The 14,523-nt window shown below is 50.1% G+C and overlaps 7 protein-coding genes across 7 annotated transcripts; 5 read left to right on the forward strand and 2 right to left on the reverse strand.

Annotated features, from left to right (window-relative positions):
- Positions 1-646: 646 nt before the first annotated feature.
- BO83DRAFT_375729 (autophagy-related protein 8) lies at positions 647-1,692 on the forward strand. The gene is made up of 3 exons (XM_025530533.1): positions 647-965; positions 1,088-1,320; positions 1,395-1,692. The coding sequence occupies exons 1-3, from the start codon at positions 876-878 to the stop codon at positions 1,426-1,428; spliced, it is 357 nt and encodes a 118-aa protein (XP_025390933.1). The 5' UTR covers positions 647-875; the 3' UTR covers positions 1,429-1,692.
- Positions 1,693-2,075: 383 nt separating this feature from the next.
- BO83DRAFT_375730 (putative mitochondrial GTP/GDP transporter Ggc1) lies at positions 2,076-3,869 on the forward strand. The gene is made up of 6 exons (XM_025530534.1): positions 2,076-2,442; positions 2,511-2,548; positions 2,635-2,676; positions 2,748-2,995; positions 3,053-3,230; positions 3,300-3,869. Exons 1-6 carry the CDS (start codon positions 2,355-2,357, stop codon positions 3,633-3,635), a joined length of 930 nt encoding a protein of 309 aa, XP_025390934.1. The 5' UTR covers positions 2,076-2,354; the 3' UTR covers positions 3,636-3,869.
- Positions 3,870-4,216: 347 nt separating this feature from the next.
- On the forward strand, positions 4,217-5,001 carry BO83DRAFT_375733 (uncharacterized protein). The gene has a single exon (XM_025530535.1). The coding sequence runs from the start codon at positions 4,533-4,535 to the stop codon at positions 4,731-4,733; it is 201 nt and encodes a 66-aa protein (XP_025390935.1). The 5' UTR covers positions 4,217-4,532; the 3' UTR covers positions 4,734-5,001.
- Positions 5,002-5,184: 183 nt separating this feature from the next.
- Positions 5,185-7,648, reverse strand: hsp70 (molecular chaperone Hsp70). Its single transcript, XM_025535843.1, has 2 exons — positions 5,732-7,648; positions 5,185-5,658 (listed from the first exon to the last, which is right to left on the reverse strand). Exons 1-2 carry the CDS (start codon positions 7,519-7,521, stop codon positions 5,535-5,537), a joined length of 1,914 nt encoding a protein of 637 aa, XP_025390936.1. The 5' UTR covers positions 7,522-7,648; the 3' UTR covers positions 5,185-5,534.
- Positions 7,649-9,384: 1,736 nt separating this feature from the next.
- On the forward strand, positions 9,385-9,933 carry BO83DRAFT_385906 (histone H2A.Z-specific chaperone CHZ1; the record flags this gene model as incomplete). Its single annotated transcript, XM_025532645.1, has 3 exons — positions 9,385-9,540; positions 9,623-9,632; positions 9,731-9,933. The coding sequence occupies 3 exons, from the start codon at positions 9,385-9,387 to the stop codon at positions 9,931-9,933; spliced, it is 369 nt and encodes a 122-aa protein (XP_025390937.1).
- A 562-nt stretch (positions 9,934-10,495) lies between these two features.
- BO83DRAFT_195650 (SNARE domain- containing protein) lies at positions 10,496-11,355 on the forward strand. The gene is made up of 4 exons (XM_025526594.1): positions 10,496-10,630; positions 10,701-10,904; positions 10,982-11,075; positions 11,139-11,355. The coding sequence occupies exons 1-4, from the start codon at positions 10,620-10,622 to the stop codon at positions 11,340-11,342; spliced, it is 513 nt and encodes a 170-aa protein (XP_025390938.1). The 5' UTR covers positions 10,496-10,619; the 3' UTR covers positions 11,343-11,355.
- A 772-nt stretch (positions 11,356-12,127) lies between these two features.
- On the reverse strand, positions 12,128-13,594 carry BO83DRAFT_434863 (uncharacterized protein; the record flags this gene model as incomplete). The annotated part of the gene is made up of 2 exons (XM_025535844.1): positions 13,307-13,594; positions 12,128-13,216 (listed from the first exon to the last, which is right to left on the reverse strand). The coding sequence occupies exons 1-2, from the start codon at positions 13,337-13,339 to the stop codon at positions 12,128-12,130; spliced, it is 1,122 nt and encodes a 373-aa protein (XP_025390939.1). The 5' UTR covers positions 13,340-13,594.
- Positions 13,595-14,523: the final 929 nt, after the last annotated feature.

Consider the following 14,523-nt stretch of genomic DNA (forward strand, 5'->3'; position numbering starts at 1 on the left):
ATGGGACCCGGCCCGGCTGAGATAAGCACTTTTGCATGGTTTGCAGGGCTGCTAATGCCAATGCCGAAGCCAACCCCTGGGTCCGAACACCCCCCAAGGCAGCAGCACAACATCAAGCGGGGTTGCTCCATGAGTGAAGAATGTGTCAGTCACTAGCGGAGTAGTTTTAACCACTAGGCAAATAATGAGCGATCTTGAGTCACTCAACAGCAGTAACTAATAGAGTGCAGGAGATGTGGGTGCTGCACCGAGCGGTAGACAGTAACCATTCTAGCATGGGAAACCCCATAATCTAGGCGCTGATCCTAAGTGGAGGCTGGAGGCATCGCCCGCCGAGCTACCACTTCACTACCGATGCAGTAACGCAAAGGCGGCCCAGCTCGATGACAACCAGACGGTATCATCCGCATTGGTCATTTGGATGAGTGCACGACATCCACGTGCCAGGATGACGACAGGAACTGCCCTGACGGACTGGCTTAGATATCCGAAAAATGATCGAATGTGCTATGAATCGAGCCAGCACATGACCCAACCTGACTCACGTGTGGGGCCGCTCACCGCCTCCACCCCGTGATCCACGCTTGCCTGGCGGCCTTATCAGCCGTGGAAGCCGTTCCCTCACCAAATGACGCGGGGCTGTCGCCTTCAACTCTCTACAACTGCCAGCCTGCTCACCTTTTGTCATCATCCATCTATCTCTCCATCCCATCCCATCCATCTATCCATCGACCATCTCACCCTTGCTCTTTTATCTCTTAGCTTTCATCCAGTTTCTGTCACCCTTTCGCTCCTCTTCGTCTACTTCGTCACTATCTCCCCCTTAAGGGACCCGTCGGACCAGACCTATTAGCCGCCCTCATCAACTTATCAATATGCGTTCCAAGTTTAAGGACGAGCACCCCTTCGAGAAGCGCAAGGCAGAGGCCGAGCGTATCCGCCAGAAATATGCCGATCGCATTCCAGTACGTCTATTTTCTATTTTACTTTCTACTGCGATTTTGGTTTCATGGTCTTTTGGGGGGGAAGAAACCGGGTTCCTAGCTCACCGCTTGTTCAAGTCGCTAACCTAGCTTCTATCCTACAGGTAATCTGCGAAAAGGTCGAAAAATCGGACATCGCTACCATCGACAAGAAGAAGTACCTTGTCCCTGCCGACCTTACAGTTGGGCAGTTCGTCTACGTGATCCGTAAGCGGATCAAGCTGTCTCCTGAGAAAGCGATCTTTATCTTTGTCGATGAGGTTTTACCACCTACGGCTGCTCTGATGAGCAGCATCTATGAAGAGCACAAGGATGAAGATGGCTTCTTGTATATCACGTATGCCGACCCCTCCGATACCCTAGTATCTCTGTTCTGCGTGCATAGTGCTAATCCGGATCTTTCTTTATTAGGTACTCCGGCGAGAATACGTTCGGTGACTGCTAGGCGCTGGTCGATCTCATCTTTTCCCTTTTGGTCTGATTTCCCTGTCTCTTGAAGTGAATTCGCTGCCGTCATCGTTCAAGTCACTTCCTTCAGTTGCCATTTCCTTCTTTTGGGGAAGTTGCAGATTGACTTCCTGGATGTAGGGGTTGGTTGCTGTAGGACAGGGGTGGATGGCGAGCTCGACCACGCTGTGATGTTTCTATGCTGTGCTGTACGCGGGCGTTATCTTGGGGGCTCTTCAATAATCTTCGTGAACTCTCTTGGCGAAATGAGTATTCTTCTTCAGATGGTAGTTTAAATGAGAAACAATCGTTGCTATTGATGGAAGTTTGTCTTGTGTGACCGTAAATACAGGTTTGACAAAAATGCGCCATGATTGAACAAGCTACTATTACATACTCTCCTGGACATGAAATAAGTAGGTAGAATTAGCTAATGTATGGATTAGTAGTTCAGATAACTAACTAGATGATCTAAAACCAGTTAGTTAGTTTATCACCGGCTGCTGAGATAATCAGGGCCGCTCCGATCCAGGGCCGGTAGTGCCAGGCCCAAAGGGGGCTAGTGGCGTTGAAGCACCGGCCGCGACGCTTGGAGCGGTTCCGAGTCGGCGCAGAAACAGTCAGTCAGTCCATCTTTCTCGGTCTCTTCCTCTTCCTCTTGCTCTTTTTCCTCCCCTCCCTCTCTCGTGCATCCGCCTTACCCATCATCCTTTTGTTTGCTGCATTGCCTAGCCCCGGCTGTGGTCTCTTGTCCTGTCTTTGTTGGCATTTCTGTCCTATATATAAATCTTTCCGTCCTTCCTCTTTCCTTCTGAATCGCCTTTTCATCTCCCCGACGGAAAAGAAGCCTCAGGCCCGGAAAATTCTATACTCTCCAATTTCTACCCCGACTACGCCCAACTCAGCCCAATTTCCATAATCAAGATGTCTCCCGCTATGGCCCAAGCCGGTGCTGGCTCTGCCGCTAAGGATGTTAAGAGAGAATCCGCGACTGCTCGTCTTCTGGGTTCCGGTATGTGTCACACCCATATTGTGCCCAGGGCGTGGGGGTTGCGCTCAAGGACTAACTCTCCGTCTCAGGAACTGCCGGAATTGCGGAGTTGATGGTCTTCCACCCTGTACGATTATACACTACCCTCTCGAATATTTGCGCATCGATTGCGCTCTTCTCGCTTGAGAAATCAAAAACTGACTCATCGACCAGGTTGATACTATCTCCAAGCGATTGATGAGCAACCAGACTCGGGTACGACACTTACTATCCCTTATCCATACAATCATATAGAAATGAATTGTACTAACTGTGTGCTTGCTTAGATTACCTCCACCGCCGGTCTGAACCAAGTTGTCTTCAAGGAATACGCCAACGCCTCTTTCGGCGGAAAGTTCACCTCCCTCTTCCCCGGTCTGGGTTACGCCGCCGGTTACAAGGTTCTCCAGCGTATCTACAAGTACGGTGGTCAGCCTTTCGCTCGCGACTACCTCGCTCAGCACTGGGGTTCCGACTTCGGCAATGCTTTCGGCAAGGGTACCGGCAAGGCCATCATGCACGCCACTGCTGGAAGGTTCGTTTTGTGTTCCCGCCATTGAGAGTAACACTCTGGCTAATCATATGGAAATAGTTTGATCGGTATCGGAGAGATTGTCCTCCTGCCCCTGGATGTCCTCAAGATCAAGCGTCAGACTAACCCCGAGGCTTTCCGTGGCCGTGGTCTGTTCAAGATCATCTCCGATGAGGGTATGGGTCTCTACCGTGGTGCTGGCTGGACTGCCGCCCGTAACGCTCCCGGATCTTTCGCTGTATGTTCCCATGGTCCCGATTGTTGCCTTTTTCATGTATGAGTGTTTGATACTAATGCCTGGAAATAGCTCTTCGGTGGTTCCGCTTTCGCCAAGGAGTACATCTACTCCCTGAAGGACTACAACGCTGCTTCCTGGAGCCAGAACTTCGTTGCCTCCATCTGCGGTGCCAGTGCCTCCCTGGTCGTGTCGGCTCCTCTGGATGTGATCAAGACCCGTATCCAGAACCGCAACTTCGAGAACCCCGAGTCTGGCTTCCGCATCCTGTCCAACATGGTCAAGAACGAGGGTGTCACCAGTTTCTTCAAGGGTCTGACGCCCAAGCTCCTGATGACCGGACCCAAGCTCGTTTTCAGCTTCTGGCTGGCTCAGACGTTGATCCCCGCCTTCGGCCAGGTTGTTTAAGATGTTGATGATTAGCTGATCCGAAAAGCGAGTGTCTTTCTCATTTTCTACCCATATCCGGGGTTATTTTTGACATTATTACTTTTTTATGTTCGATTCGGGGCTTTGTTTTGGTGCTGTTATAGAGCATTCATTCTGTTAAGCCTTTGTGTATTTATGATAGACTCTTTTTCCCTTCGGCACTGTTCCGGATGATGGGTGCAAGATGGTATGCTCTTGGATACGAAATACAACTCCTCTTAATCATGAATTCTGTCAGTAGTAGATGTCAGTCTACTGGATTTGTTCAAGCATTGTAGCGCATTTTCAACCGGTATGCATCCTTCTGGCTGCAGCCGGTATTGAAGAAAATGCCATTGTAGGGACTAAACTTTTAGAGTAGCTACATATCGACCAGTCACCAACTTTGCAGTTACATTAGCAGCACCAGCACACTGCCATCTACAACTTAACAGACATTATCATCAATCCGAATCGAGATACACCTCAACCAGCCTATATATCACGTGACCCATGACATCCGGCGCGGAGTTGCACCAGCTACAGCTTCCAACTAGTACCCATCTCAATCAAGTCTACAACTCATCTTGATCCAGCGCACATTCTCCACCAGCCAAAACCTGCACAGCCAAGCCGCCCAAAATGCCAGTCTACCTAATCTCCAAGTACGTCGTTCTACCGAGCGCACATATATCCTAAATTCCCTCATTGCCGCATGCATGCACCTCTACCCATCCACCTACCTACCTACCTAATATGAAGCCGACATCGCATGGCAATAATCCCTCTCTACCTGTTCCTTGAATCTAATTGACACATCGCATACATACATACACCCAGCGCACATCATACAATCAGTACACATATACACATATCATTCAAGAATACTAACGAATAATGCGAATTTTGGAAAAAATTAGAATCGCAGACCCCATCTTCGCCCTCACCATCGGCACCTCGGCGGCATTATTGCGCATTCAGCGCGACCAGCGCGAAAAGTTCCCCGATCAGGCTAAGGACATTGGAATTGGACATGTGGTTTCGGTGGGCGCGGGGAGAGTGAGGAGGTGGTGGGCGGGGGATTTTGAGGGGTTGTGATTTTCCTTTGTCTCTCTCTTATACCTACTACCTATATACCCTGTCGCTCGATCACTGTGGACATTGCTTTGTCCTTTTCTATCACTGTTGGGGGTGATGCTAGGTTATGATACTATGATGGGTGGTGGTGGTGTGCGTTGGGGAAGAATTGGGGAGGTTTAGATAAATTGAGGATGTGGATGTGTTGTTGGCGGGGAAGGTGCAAGGATTATGTTTATTTATGGGTTGGTTGGGTGAGGATGTGTGTATATGGAAACTGTATATTATGGGTGGGTTGGGTAGGGCGTTGAGGGTTCTATTGTTATAAGTCACTTTGTGTGATTGAGCGATCTTTACTGAATACATATGAGGCGATGATTGATTGAGGTATTCCCAGATCAATTATAAAGTACTAACTGATATCTTGGTTAGAATTCAGACTAGGCGGAGGGTCTAGACAAGGTAGTTCTGACGCGATACAAGAAAAGTTCAAATTCAAGTGAACAATAAGTGGGCAGGTTTTAGTATTGAACAGTTGATTGATTGTATCTACAATTGCACGAATTTGAATTAAAGTAATGTATTCGTCGAAAGGAAACTTTTTCCCTCCCAGAGTCTGCAGAGCAAGTCATCATGCAGTAACAACTAGCAACTCGAATCTATGCATAGACAAAGAAAAAGTGATTCCCATAAATTCGTTAACATGATACTAGGAAAAAGAAACAAGCAGATCCATTAAAACCGCTCGCCTATCTGCAAACGGCTGGAGGTATAATGAAGAAAGAACAAGAAAAGAATCGAGACCGCAGCTGGTTAAAGCATTTAGTCGAGCTCCTCAGGGCGCTCCTCGACCTCGTCAGCAGTGCGGGTAGCACCGGGGGCAGCACCGCCGGGGGCGGCACCAGCGGCACCACCGTAGGCAGCGGAGATGATGGGGTTGGCAACACTGTTAGCACAAAAAGTTAGCGTCATGATTCAAATAGTTTTTTGTTTAAGATGAAAGGAAAGGATGAACATACCCCTCAAGCTCCTTCTGCTGAGCCTCGTACTCGTCCTTCTCGGCGGTCTGGTTGCTGTCGAGCCAGCTGATGACCTCGTCAACCTTGGCGGTGACCTTCTGCTTGTCCTCATCGCTGATGGTGAGCTTGCCCTCGTTGATGGTGTTCTTGAGGGAGTAAGCGTAGGACTCGAGACCGTTCTTGGCCTGGATACGGGAAGCCTCAGCCTCGTCCTCAGCCTTGAACTTCTCGGCCTCAGCAAGCATGCGCTCGATCTCCTCCTTGGAGAGACGGCCCTTGTCGTTGGTAATGGTGATCTTGTTGGTCTTTCCAGTGCCCTTCTCGATGGCAGAGACGTTCATGATACCGTTGGCATCAAGATCGAAGGTGACCTCAATCTGGGGAACACCACGGGGGGCGGGGGGAATGCCAGTGAGCTCGAACTTTCCGAGCAGGTTGTTGTCCTTGGTACGGGCACGCTCACCCTCGTAGACCTGGATCAGGACACCGGGCTGGTTGTCGGAGTAGGTGGAGAAGGTCTCGGACTTCTTGGTGGGGATGGTGGTGTTACGCTTGATGAGAGCAGTCATGACACCACCAGCGGTCTCGATACCCAGGGAGAGAGGGGCAACGTCGAGCAGGAGGATCTCGTTGGTGGACTTGGAGGAAGTGTCACCGGACAGGATAGCAGCCTGGACGGCAGCACCGTAGGCAACGGCCTCATCGGGGTTGATGGACTTGTTGGCGTCCTTGTTGAAGAAGTCGCTGACGAGACGCTGGATCTTGGGGATACGGGTGGAACCACCGACCAGGACGATCTCGTGGACGGAGGACTTGTCGATCTTGGCGTCACGGAGGACACGCTCAACGGGCTCCATGGTGGAACGGAAGAGGTCCTGGCAGAGCTCCTCGAAACGAGCACGGGTGATGGAGGTGTAGAAGTCGATACCCTCGAAGAGGGAGTCGATCTCGATGGAGGTCTGGGCAGCGGAAGAGAGGGTACGCTTGGCACGCTCGCAAGCGGTGCGGAGACGACGGAGAGCACGAGCGTTGGAGGTGAGGTCCTTCTTGTGCTTGCGCTTGAACTCGTTGACGAAGTGGTTGACGAGGCGGTTGTCAAAGTCCTCACCACCCAAGTGAGTGTCACCAGCGGTGGCCTTGACCTCGAAGATACCCTCCTCAATGGTCAGGAGGGAGACATCGAAGGTACCACCACCAAGATCGAAGATGAGGACGTTGCGCTCACCCTCGGCCTTCTTGTCCAGACCGTAGGCAATGGCAGCAGCGGTGGGCTCGTTGATAATACGGAGAACGTTCAGGCCGGCAATGAGACCAGCATCCTTGGTGGCCTGACGCTGAGAGTCGTTGAAGTAGGCGGGGACAGTGATGACAGCGTTGTTGACGGTGCCACCGAGGTAAGCCTCAGCGGTCTCACGCATCTTGGTGAGGATCATGGAGGAGACCTCCTCGGGGGTGAACTGCTTGGCCTCGCCCTTGAACTCAACCTCGACGATGGGCTTGCCACCCTTCTCGACAACCTTGAAGGGCCAGTGCTTCATGTCGGACTGGACCTCAGCGTCGCCAAAACGACGACCGATCAGACGCTTAGCATCGAAGACGGTGTTGTGGGGGTTCATGGCGACCTGGTTCTTGGCGGCATCACCGATGAGACGCTCGGTGTCGGTGAAAGCCACGAAAGAGGGGGTAGTGCGGTTACCCTGGTCGTTGGCGATGATTTCAATGCGGTCATCACGGAAGACACCCACACAGGAGTAGGTGGTTCCCAAATCGATACCGACAGCGGGGGCCATGATGAATGTGTGTGTATGTGTGTTATGTGTGTAAGAGGAGGTTCGTTAAGGGAGAGAGAAGAGGGAGAAGGGAATTCGTTAGGAGAGAGTAGTGTACAAAACACAACAGAAGAATGGGAAGATTGGGGTATAAAGAGGAAGAGATTGATGGAGAGAAAAAGAAATCGAGAGGGCGAGAATTTGTGCGAGAGCGAAAGCTGATATAGTGGCGGGCGGTGAGCTGCTGCTCCAGCGAAGCTTCTAGCAATTGCCCGTTTCGATGGGCATCCATCGGGTTCGACTGGCTTCCATCCGCGCCCCAGTCCTGCCCAGCATTCACTCGACCCTTCGAGAATTCACTCGTCAGGGTTAGGGGAGAAGGGGGCACTGGCATGATCTGGGGAGTGAGGCTACCATCTAACACTAGTTACTATCTCCCTCCCTCTCTCTCTCTCTGTGATGCTACGATCTACTTCCCTGCAGCATTGAAGATAGATAGATCTAGAATGACTCTTTGAGGGGTTTTTTTGGTGGGCGGTTGGCGGGGTAATCCGGATGACGTAATGGGCAGAATCCGAATTTTTTCTTTGACATTTTAGTTATTTTTGATTGATTTTAATTTTAGTAGTTCAACTCGATCTTTGGTTCACAGCCATGACTCACTCGCGTGTAATTCACTATTTTGAGTTATTCTTCTTGGTTTACCATGTTAGTGTGTTTTTTATTATTATCTCATGATACTACTGTTTCCCAAAGAATGAATCCCAAAATGAATTGCCGCCCAATCCCCCCTCTTCAATTCCTAGCCTGAGAAATTGTGCAGATAGAAGTAGAATAGAAGTGCTGAATGTACAACATAGCTTACTCTGTACTCAATTCTCACCCTGTTTGGGGAAGATTTTGGACATCCATGGAATTGGGCAGAATAGAGGCCGTCATAATGACGCTGGTTCATATCATTCTCTCCTCTCTTTCTTCTTTCTTCTTTCTTCTCCTTCGGAGAATTTCGATGGATTTTCCATACTTCCATTCTTGTTCTTTTCTTTCCTGCGCATTCTTGGCCAGTCCAGAACTGTCACATGATTCAAGTCACTCTTGACAGAGTACCTGGCACAACATTAGTTAGTTATATAACTAACGAGTCTAGCCCCCTTCTAGCAGAGCCATCAATCGCTCCAGCAATATTCCTCAAGAATACTCCCAAAGAATCCATTACATTCCGGGTAATATTACTCCTCGTTTTTGTAGCTGTATCCATCTTCTTTTTGAGAAACTTCCACTCCAGCTACCCCTGCTGCTAAATCTTCCCCGCGATCCCAATCCGTTGTCTGAGAAACCGCCGCTGCACTGTACTCAAACAAAGCTTCTGTTGTTTGTCACTCTGCCAATTTGCAGCAGTACTAGTAGATCAAGCTCATATCCATTCGTAGTGACTGTGCCTGATCATTAAACGCAGTAATGGCAACTCCCTTCATTTCCAGGGCCAGAACGTCTGCATTGTTTGTTATGAGCCCTCCCAACAGGGCAAAGCCCCATCACGGGAGCTGCAGCTGATCGCCACCCCTGGCAACCAATCATCGCCCCAATGCCCGCCGAGGTGAATCTCCCCTTGCGACAGGAACTGATCTTGCCTTGAAGAGTGAGAGAGACAGACTGACAGAGAGAGTGTGTTATCCTCGCTGCCCTTGACACCGCTACCTACTTAAACTCCACGCTTCCTGCTATCCCCTGTTTTCGAATTTCCTGTTCCTTACGAATTTTCTCTTCCTCCGGAGTGTTTCTTTCCTACTCGATTGGCTTCGCCTTTACTTCCAACACTCCTACCAATCCATCTTTCAGAACCACCCTCCCGTGTACTACCACTACTCCTCTTCTTCATTCATCATGGGTGACAACAACCAAGCTACCACCGGCTTCGACCCTGCCGCCAATGCTCCCGATGCTGCTGCCTGGGACAAGGGCAAGGGCAAGGCCACAGACCCCACTCAAGACATGCGCATGGACGATGATGAGAGTGACGAGAGCGAGGCCGAAGAAATGGTGAGTTTCCTATTATCCACTGACTAGATCTCCAAACAATAGGACATGTCCAGCTGACTGATTCCTTTTCTGTTCCGCTTAGGTTGATGATGGTATGATGCCCTAACTCTACTCTACTCTCCATTCATTGGACACGGATCTCGTCCTCCCTAGCTCGAACCCCATACTAACTGCGCATCTTCACTGCCAGATGACGATGAAGACAACGACAACTTGGAGCCCATCTCCTCGGAGAACATCATCTCCGGTGGCCGCCGTACACGCGGCAAGAACATTGACTTCCAAGCCGCCGCTGAGAGTCTGAAGGATGAGGGCATGGACGAGGATGACGATGAGGACGACGACTACGTTGGCGGTGGTGATGACGACGAGGACAACAAGATGCAGGATTAGATTTTTGGATCAAGCTACGACGATACCAACACACGTTTAGGGGCGGCGAGCGCACATGGGAATTGGGCTGGATAGGCGCAGGGTCTGTTTTGAGGGTTTCTTCGGTTCCTTTATGCCGGTTACACTTTCATCTCTTAATCATATTATGATGTTTTTCTTTTCCAGGTTTTGGGATGGATACGGATCATTATGATTGCCTATGCGTTTTTTAACCTTCCAATGTTATTTCCCGATAGGCACACCCTGGACCCTTTTTTCGCCTGGGCCAGGTTCGGCTGCAACTATCGCCTCGCAATGGGGTTCAACTGAGCTATCACCTCCATGCTAAACTCACCTCATGGGCTGCAGAGGGGATCTATATGCAAATATCTCGATATTAAAAAAAGAACCCATGTACATTGTACAAACAAATTTCTTGATAATGTAGAGCACTTGCTAGATTGTTACTTTCTAGTGAGTCACGTGAGCTACCTCGTGGTCTCCGGGGATGGCCAGCTATTAGCTCTCCGCCGCGATTTGTCCTCACTTCTTCCTCTCCTCGAGAGCCTGCTTGCTCACCCATCGTTCCCCTGCTGTTTAGGGCCTCCATCTTGCGACATGTGCCCTCGCTGGCTGTGATCGCCTTATTTAAAAATATCATTTCATATCCACCACAACTCCTACAATTAATTATCTGACGATCTGTTATGGCTTCACGGTATGTTGACGTTATCCATCTGTCCTTCGCCAGATACCCCAGTCGATACTGATTCCTGGTTTGTATGTAGATTCCCACGCTCCAACCTACACCAGCGCGATCCTCGTGCCTCCTCGTCCCTTTTCGATTCATACGGTGGCGGTTCTCGACCCGCCAGTAAATCCCCGGGCAGCGTAGGTGGTTACGGGTATGGAGGATACACGCCCCCGGCCGGGGATGGCTCCGTGAATGGTAACTCCAGGGGAGGGTTTCGTTCTGCGACCCCAAACGCCAAGTACGTTCTTACAACAATGGAGATAGAAGCTGGATTTAGACCTTCCCGTGCAAGAAGCTCACAATTCCGGTCTATAGGGGTCATTACTCCGATGCTGTACTCTCCCATCTAGAGTCTCAGAATGACGCAGAGGTCGAGGGAATCAGCGCCAAGGTCAAGATGTTGAAAGATGTGAGTTTGCTTCTTCTGCTCACCAAAATTGAGTATGTACACATGCTGATACCCCAATGCTAGCTCACGGTTGCTATTGGCGACGAGATCCGGGATACCTCCACTATATCGGACCTCAATAACACCTTCGAGAACACTCGTGTTCGTCTCCGCGGAAACATGAACCGTATGCTGCGGATGGCAGAGCGCACCGGCGTTAGCTGGAAAGTGTGGCTCGCATTCTTCTTCGCCGTCTTCTTGCTCTTTTTCTACGTCTGGCTGACGTGAGGGACGGGACATGTTGCTGCTGCTGTTAATCTAGCCAAGCATGATATCTCGGGAGCTCTATTGGCCCAGTGCAACGGTTTTTCTCTTGGTATGGCTGTATAGCAGAGGGCCATGACCCTGAGCTATTAATCCATATACAGGGACACAATTGCGTCAGTCCCTTCACCTTCATCCGCCCAGCTCCTTGCCCAGAGAACCCATGGCTTGAGGCCAAGGACGTTTCTTCGACATCGACATAATTAGCATCTTTGCACATAAGCGGCCTATAAGAGCATACCCATTCTTCTTTGTTTCTCCCGCAACCGACAGTTCTACCTGGCTGGGCATTCATAAAGGTTGCATCCTTGTGCTCTACCGATGATAGTGCATGCTGGGAGTTTGGGCCTCTGCGATTTACGTTATGAATGCTTGCTTGCTCGGTCTGTTCGCCATACATAGGACGGCATCTGCTCTTCTGCTGTACAATGAAATGTGAGATGTATAGTATACTAATTTCATACCCATCATGTCATCTACCTGCCTATCTACATGCATTTGATATATGAATCTTTTCGCTTGCAATATGATAGAAATGCTTGACCGCTACCTTGAACGACATTGTACCATACGTAAAGTTATAAATATAGAATGAGTCTATTAAATTTTGTATGTGCCCAAGACGCCGTCTTCGGTTTCATGCAATTATATAAGCACAATCATCCCTCCTTTTGCGATATACCCAGGACTCCATAACCCCGTTCCGAGGAACTATAGTACACTCATGCATTTAAGAATTGAACTTGCAGTCATTCAAGGCTGTCTCTCGGCCCTCCCGTGCGCCGTCTCGGGAATCGACTAAAGAAACTCCGTCGGCTGCCCTGACTCGTCAAAGAAGCGCGGAGGTCTTCATCGTCGACGAGCATGCTGCTAGTGTCAAAGGCATCTCCGCCACCACTCCACCTCTGTAGGAACCGCCGTTGGGCTTCGGTTTCCCTCTCCCGTCGTATCGGCGGTGGCAGGCCTCGACTGCTAGTTGTACTGGCACGGAAGCTCTGCGTAAAGGGGTCTTGCGAGAAGCTGACATCCTCCTCATCGTCAAATTCGGCGTCGGTGTCGGTATGTTGCCATTCCTCTTCCTGCTCTGACCGGTCCTCGACTGCCTCGGGGATGTCATCATCCAGGTCCCGACCCATGTCTTCCTCGCCTTCGCTCATTCCCTCATCGTCGTAATCTTCTTCAGCTGCACTGGGGATATCATTGTCCAGGTCCGGCTGATTGTCAAAGTCGTCATTTTCTTCCTCCAAGTCTTCCTCATCCAGGTCATCATCGTCTGGGAATGCTTCCGGAATATCATCGTCTAGATCACGTTCCATGTACTCTCCCTCATCCACGACATCATCCTCTTCCAGCCCTTCCTCGCCTTCCTCAACCAGTCCATTTGCATCCGCGTCGGGGATATCATCGTCCAGATCTCTCTCCATGCCCGTGTCATCCTGGCCATCGCCATCAAAAGTCCCCTGCGTCTGGTTCCCGAGCTCGTCTAACCCATCCACGCCCACCTCCGCCGCTGCCGCCGCTGCTCTCTCTGCCGCTGCGGCGGCCAGCACCTCTTCTCGTTCTGCCTCCTCCTCTTTCATACCCAGCATCGTCTTGGGACAGCCGGCCGGCCTGATCCACGAGTATCCGAACGAGGCAATATTGTTCTTGCGCGCACGTAGAGCCCGCTCTTCCAACAGAAGGGATGAAAGCATATTTCCTGACGCAAAGGCTGAGGCACGTCCACCTAGCGCAATAGAGCCATTGCGACGGGCATGTGGTTGTGTTTCTCCGGCGGACGGCTGGTGCTGGGAGGAGGTGCGGTAGGGTTGTGAGGAGCCGAACCAGAGTTCGTGAGACTATCATGGAAATAAATCAGCCAAGGATGCACTTCAATTGGAGGCCAAGGGTGTCTGTGTGAGGAGCTCGCAGAAGCTGATAGCACGTACATCGCGAGGTGTAATGAGTGGAAGGGAGAGCATTGTTGTTGGCAGTGCTAGCCTGATCTAACACAAGGAATATGGAAGTACTCGTTCAGACTCAGTTGAATTGCAATGTATAGATGAAAAGAAGTTCGAGTGATTCGCACTCTATATAGGTCGGTTAGTTTTTATCGTGTGGTTCTGAGCCAGAGTTGTTCCGTCGTCATGCGCAAGACCAGCTAGGCTACTTTATCGGAATATAATCGAATTTGTGACACTAGATCAGTAGTAGAGACCACTGGTAGATAGCTGAAGAGGGTATCTTGAATAATTTTGGAGAGGAAGAAGCGGAATTGGAGAAATCGGAGAGGTCGAGAGGGGAAACCAAAACAAAAGCAGACAAGCTCCCGCGCGGGGATCTCCCGACTTACCGCATCTGGCAGGATGCGTCTCGCCGCTTCCTTTTGCGATAACTCTTTTACTGGCGAACTGGTCACGCAGCAAGATTTGAGATCTGTGTAACCCTGACAAGAAGAGTGTATATAGTTTGTTGGAGATTGTTTTGGAGTCGATGGGACTTGCATTGTGTTGCTTCATATCCCATCTTGTACTCTGTACTAATTCAATATATATTCCGAGACTCAATTCCCGATTGTGTCACACTTCATACCTCGGACGGTACGAAGTAGTATTATCTAAATCGCCCATGATTCGACAACAGGAAATGAGCTGCATGGTACTTTGGGATTAGTATCGTGTGTTAAGCGGGGACTCCAGTCTACTACAGTACTAGATGAAGGATTCTTGCGAACTATTATTGACCTTACCCTCATAGAGACAAACTTTCCTGCACTTCCATCCTACCGTCGGCCTCGTGTTGTGAGACAGACCATCCGGCTAAGTAGTAACATTGTATTATTCACACTAGAAGACTGGCTCATCGACTAACCAGTGACTCATGTCTCAAGTCTACTTGACTATCTTACAACGGACAAATATCCGTCCCCCAAATGTGCAGGTAAAGACCATATTCTCCATCGATGATTGGTGCACCGTGCATATTGACATTGCTGCTGGCTGGCCGCATTGCAGGACGTAGACAGAGGCTTGACTCTGGACACGCCGTAAGCAAGGGAAACCCTCATGCAGTGCCTCTGTCTGCTTCAATGCGTCGCACCAGCCAGACCAGAAACAAGGACGCATGCACAGCAGCGGTTGTATGTATGTATCTCTCACCCACGCTC

Source organism: Aspergillus eucalypticola, assembly GCF_003184535.1.
Source record: "Aspergillus eucalypticola CBS 122712 chromosome Unknown BO83scaffold_5, whole genome shotgun sequence".
Taxonomy (NCBI): domain Eukaryota; kingdom Fungi; phylum Ascomycota; class Eurotiomycetes; order Eurotiales; family Aspergillaceae; genus Aspergillus; species Aspergillus eucalypticola.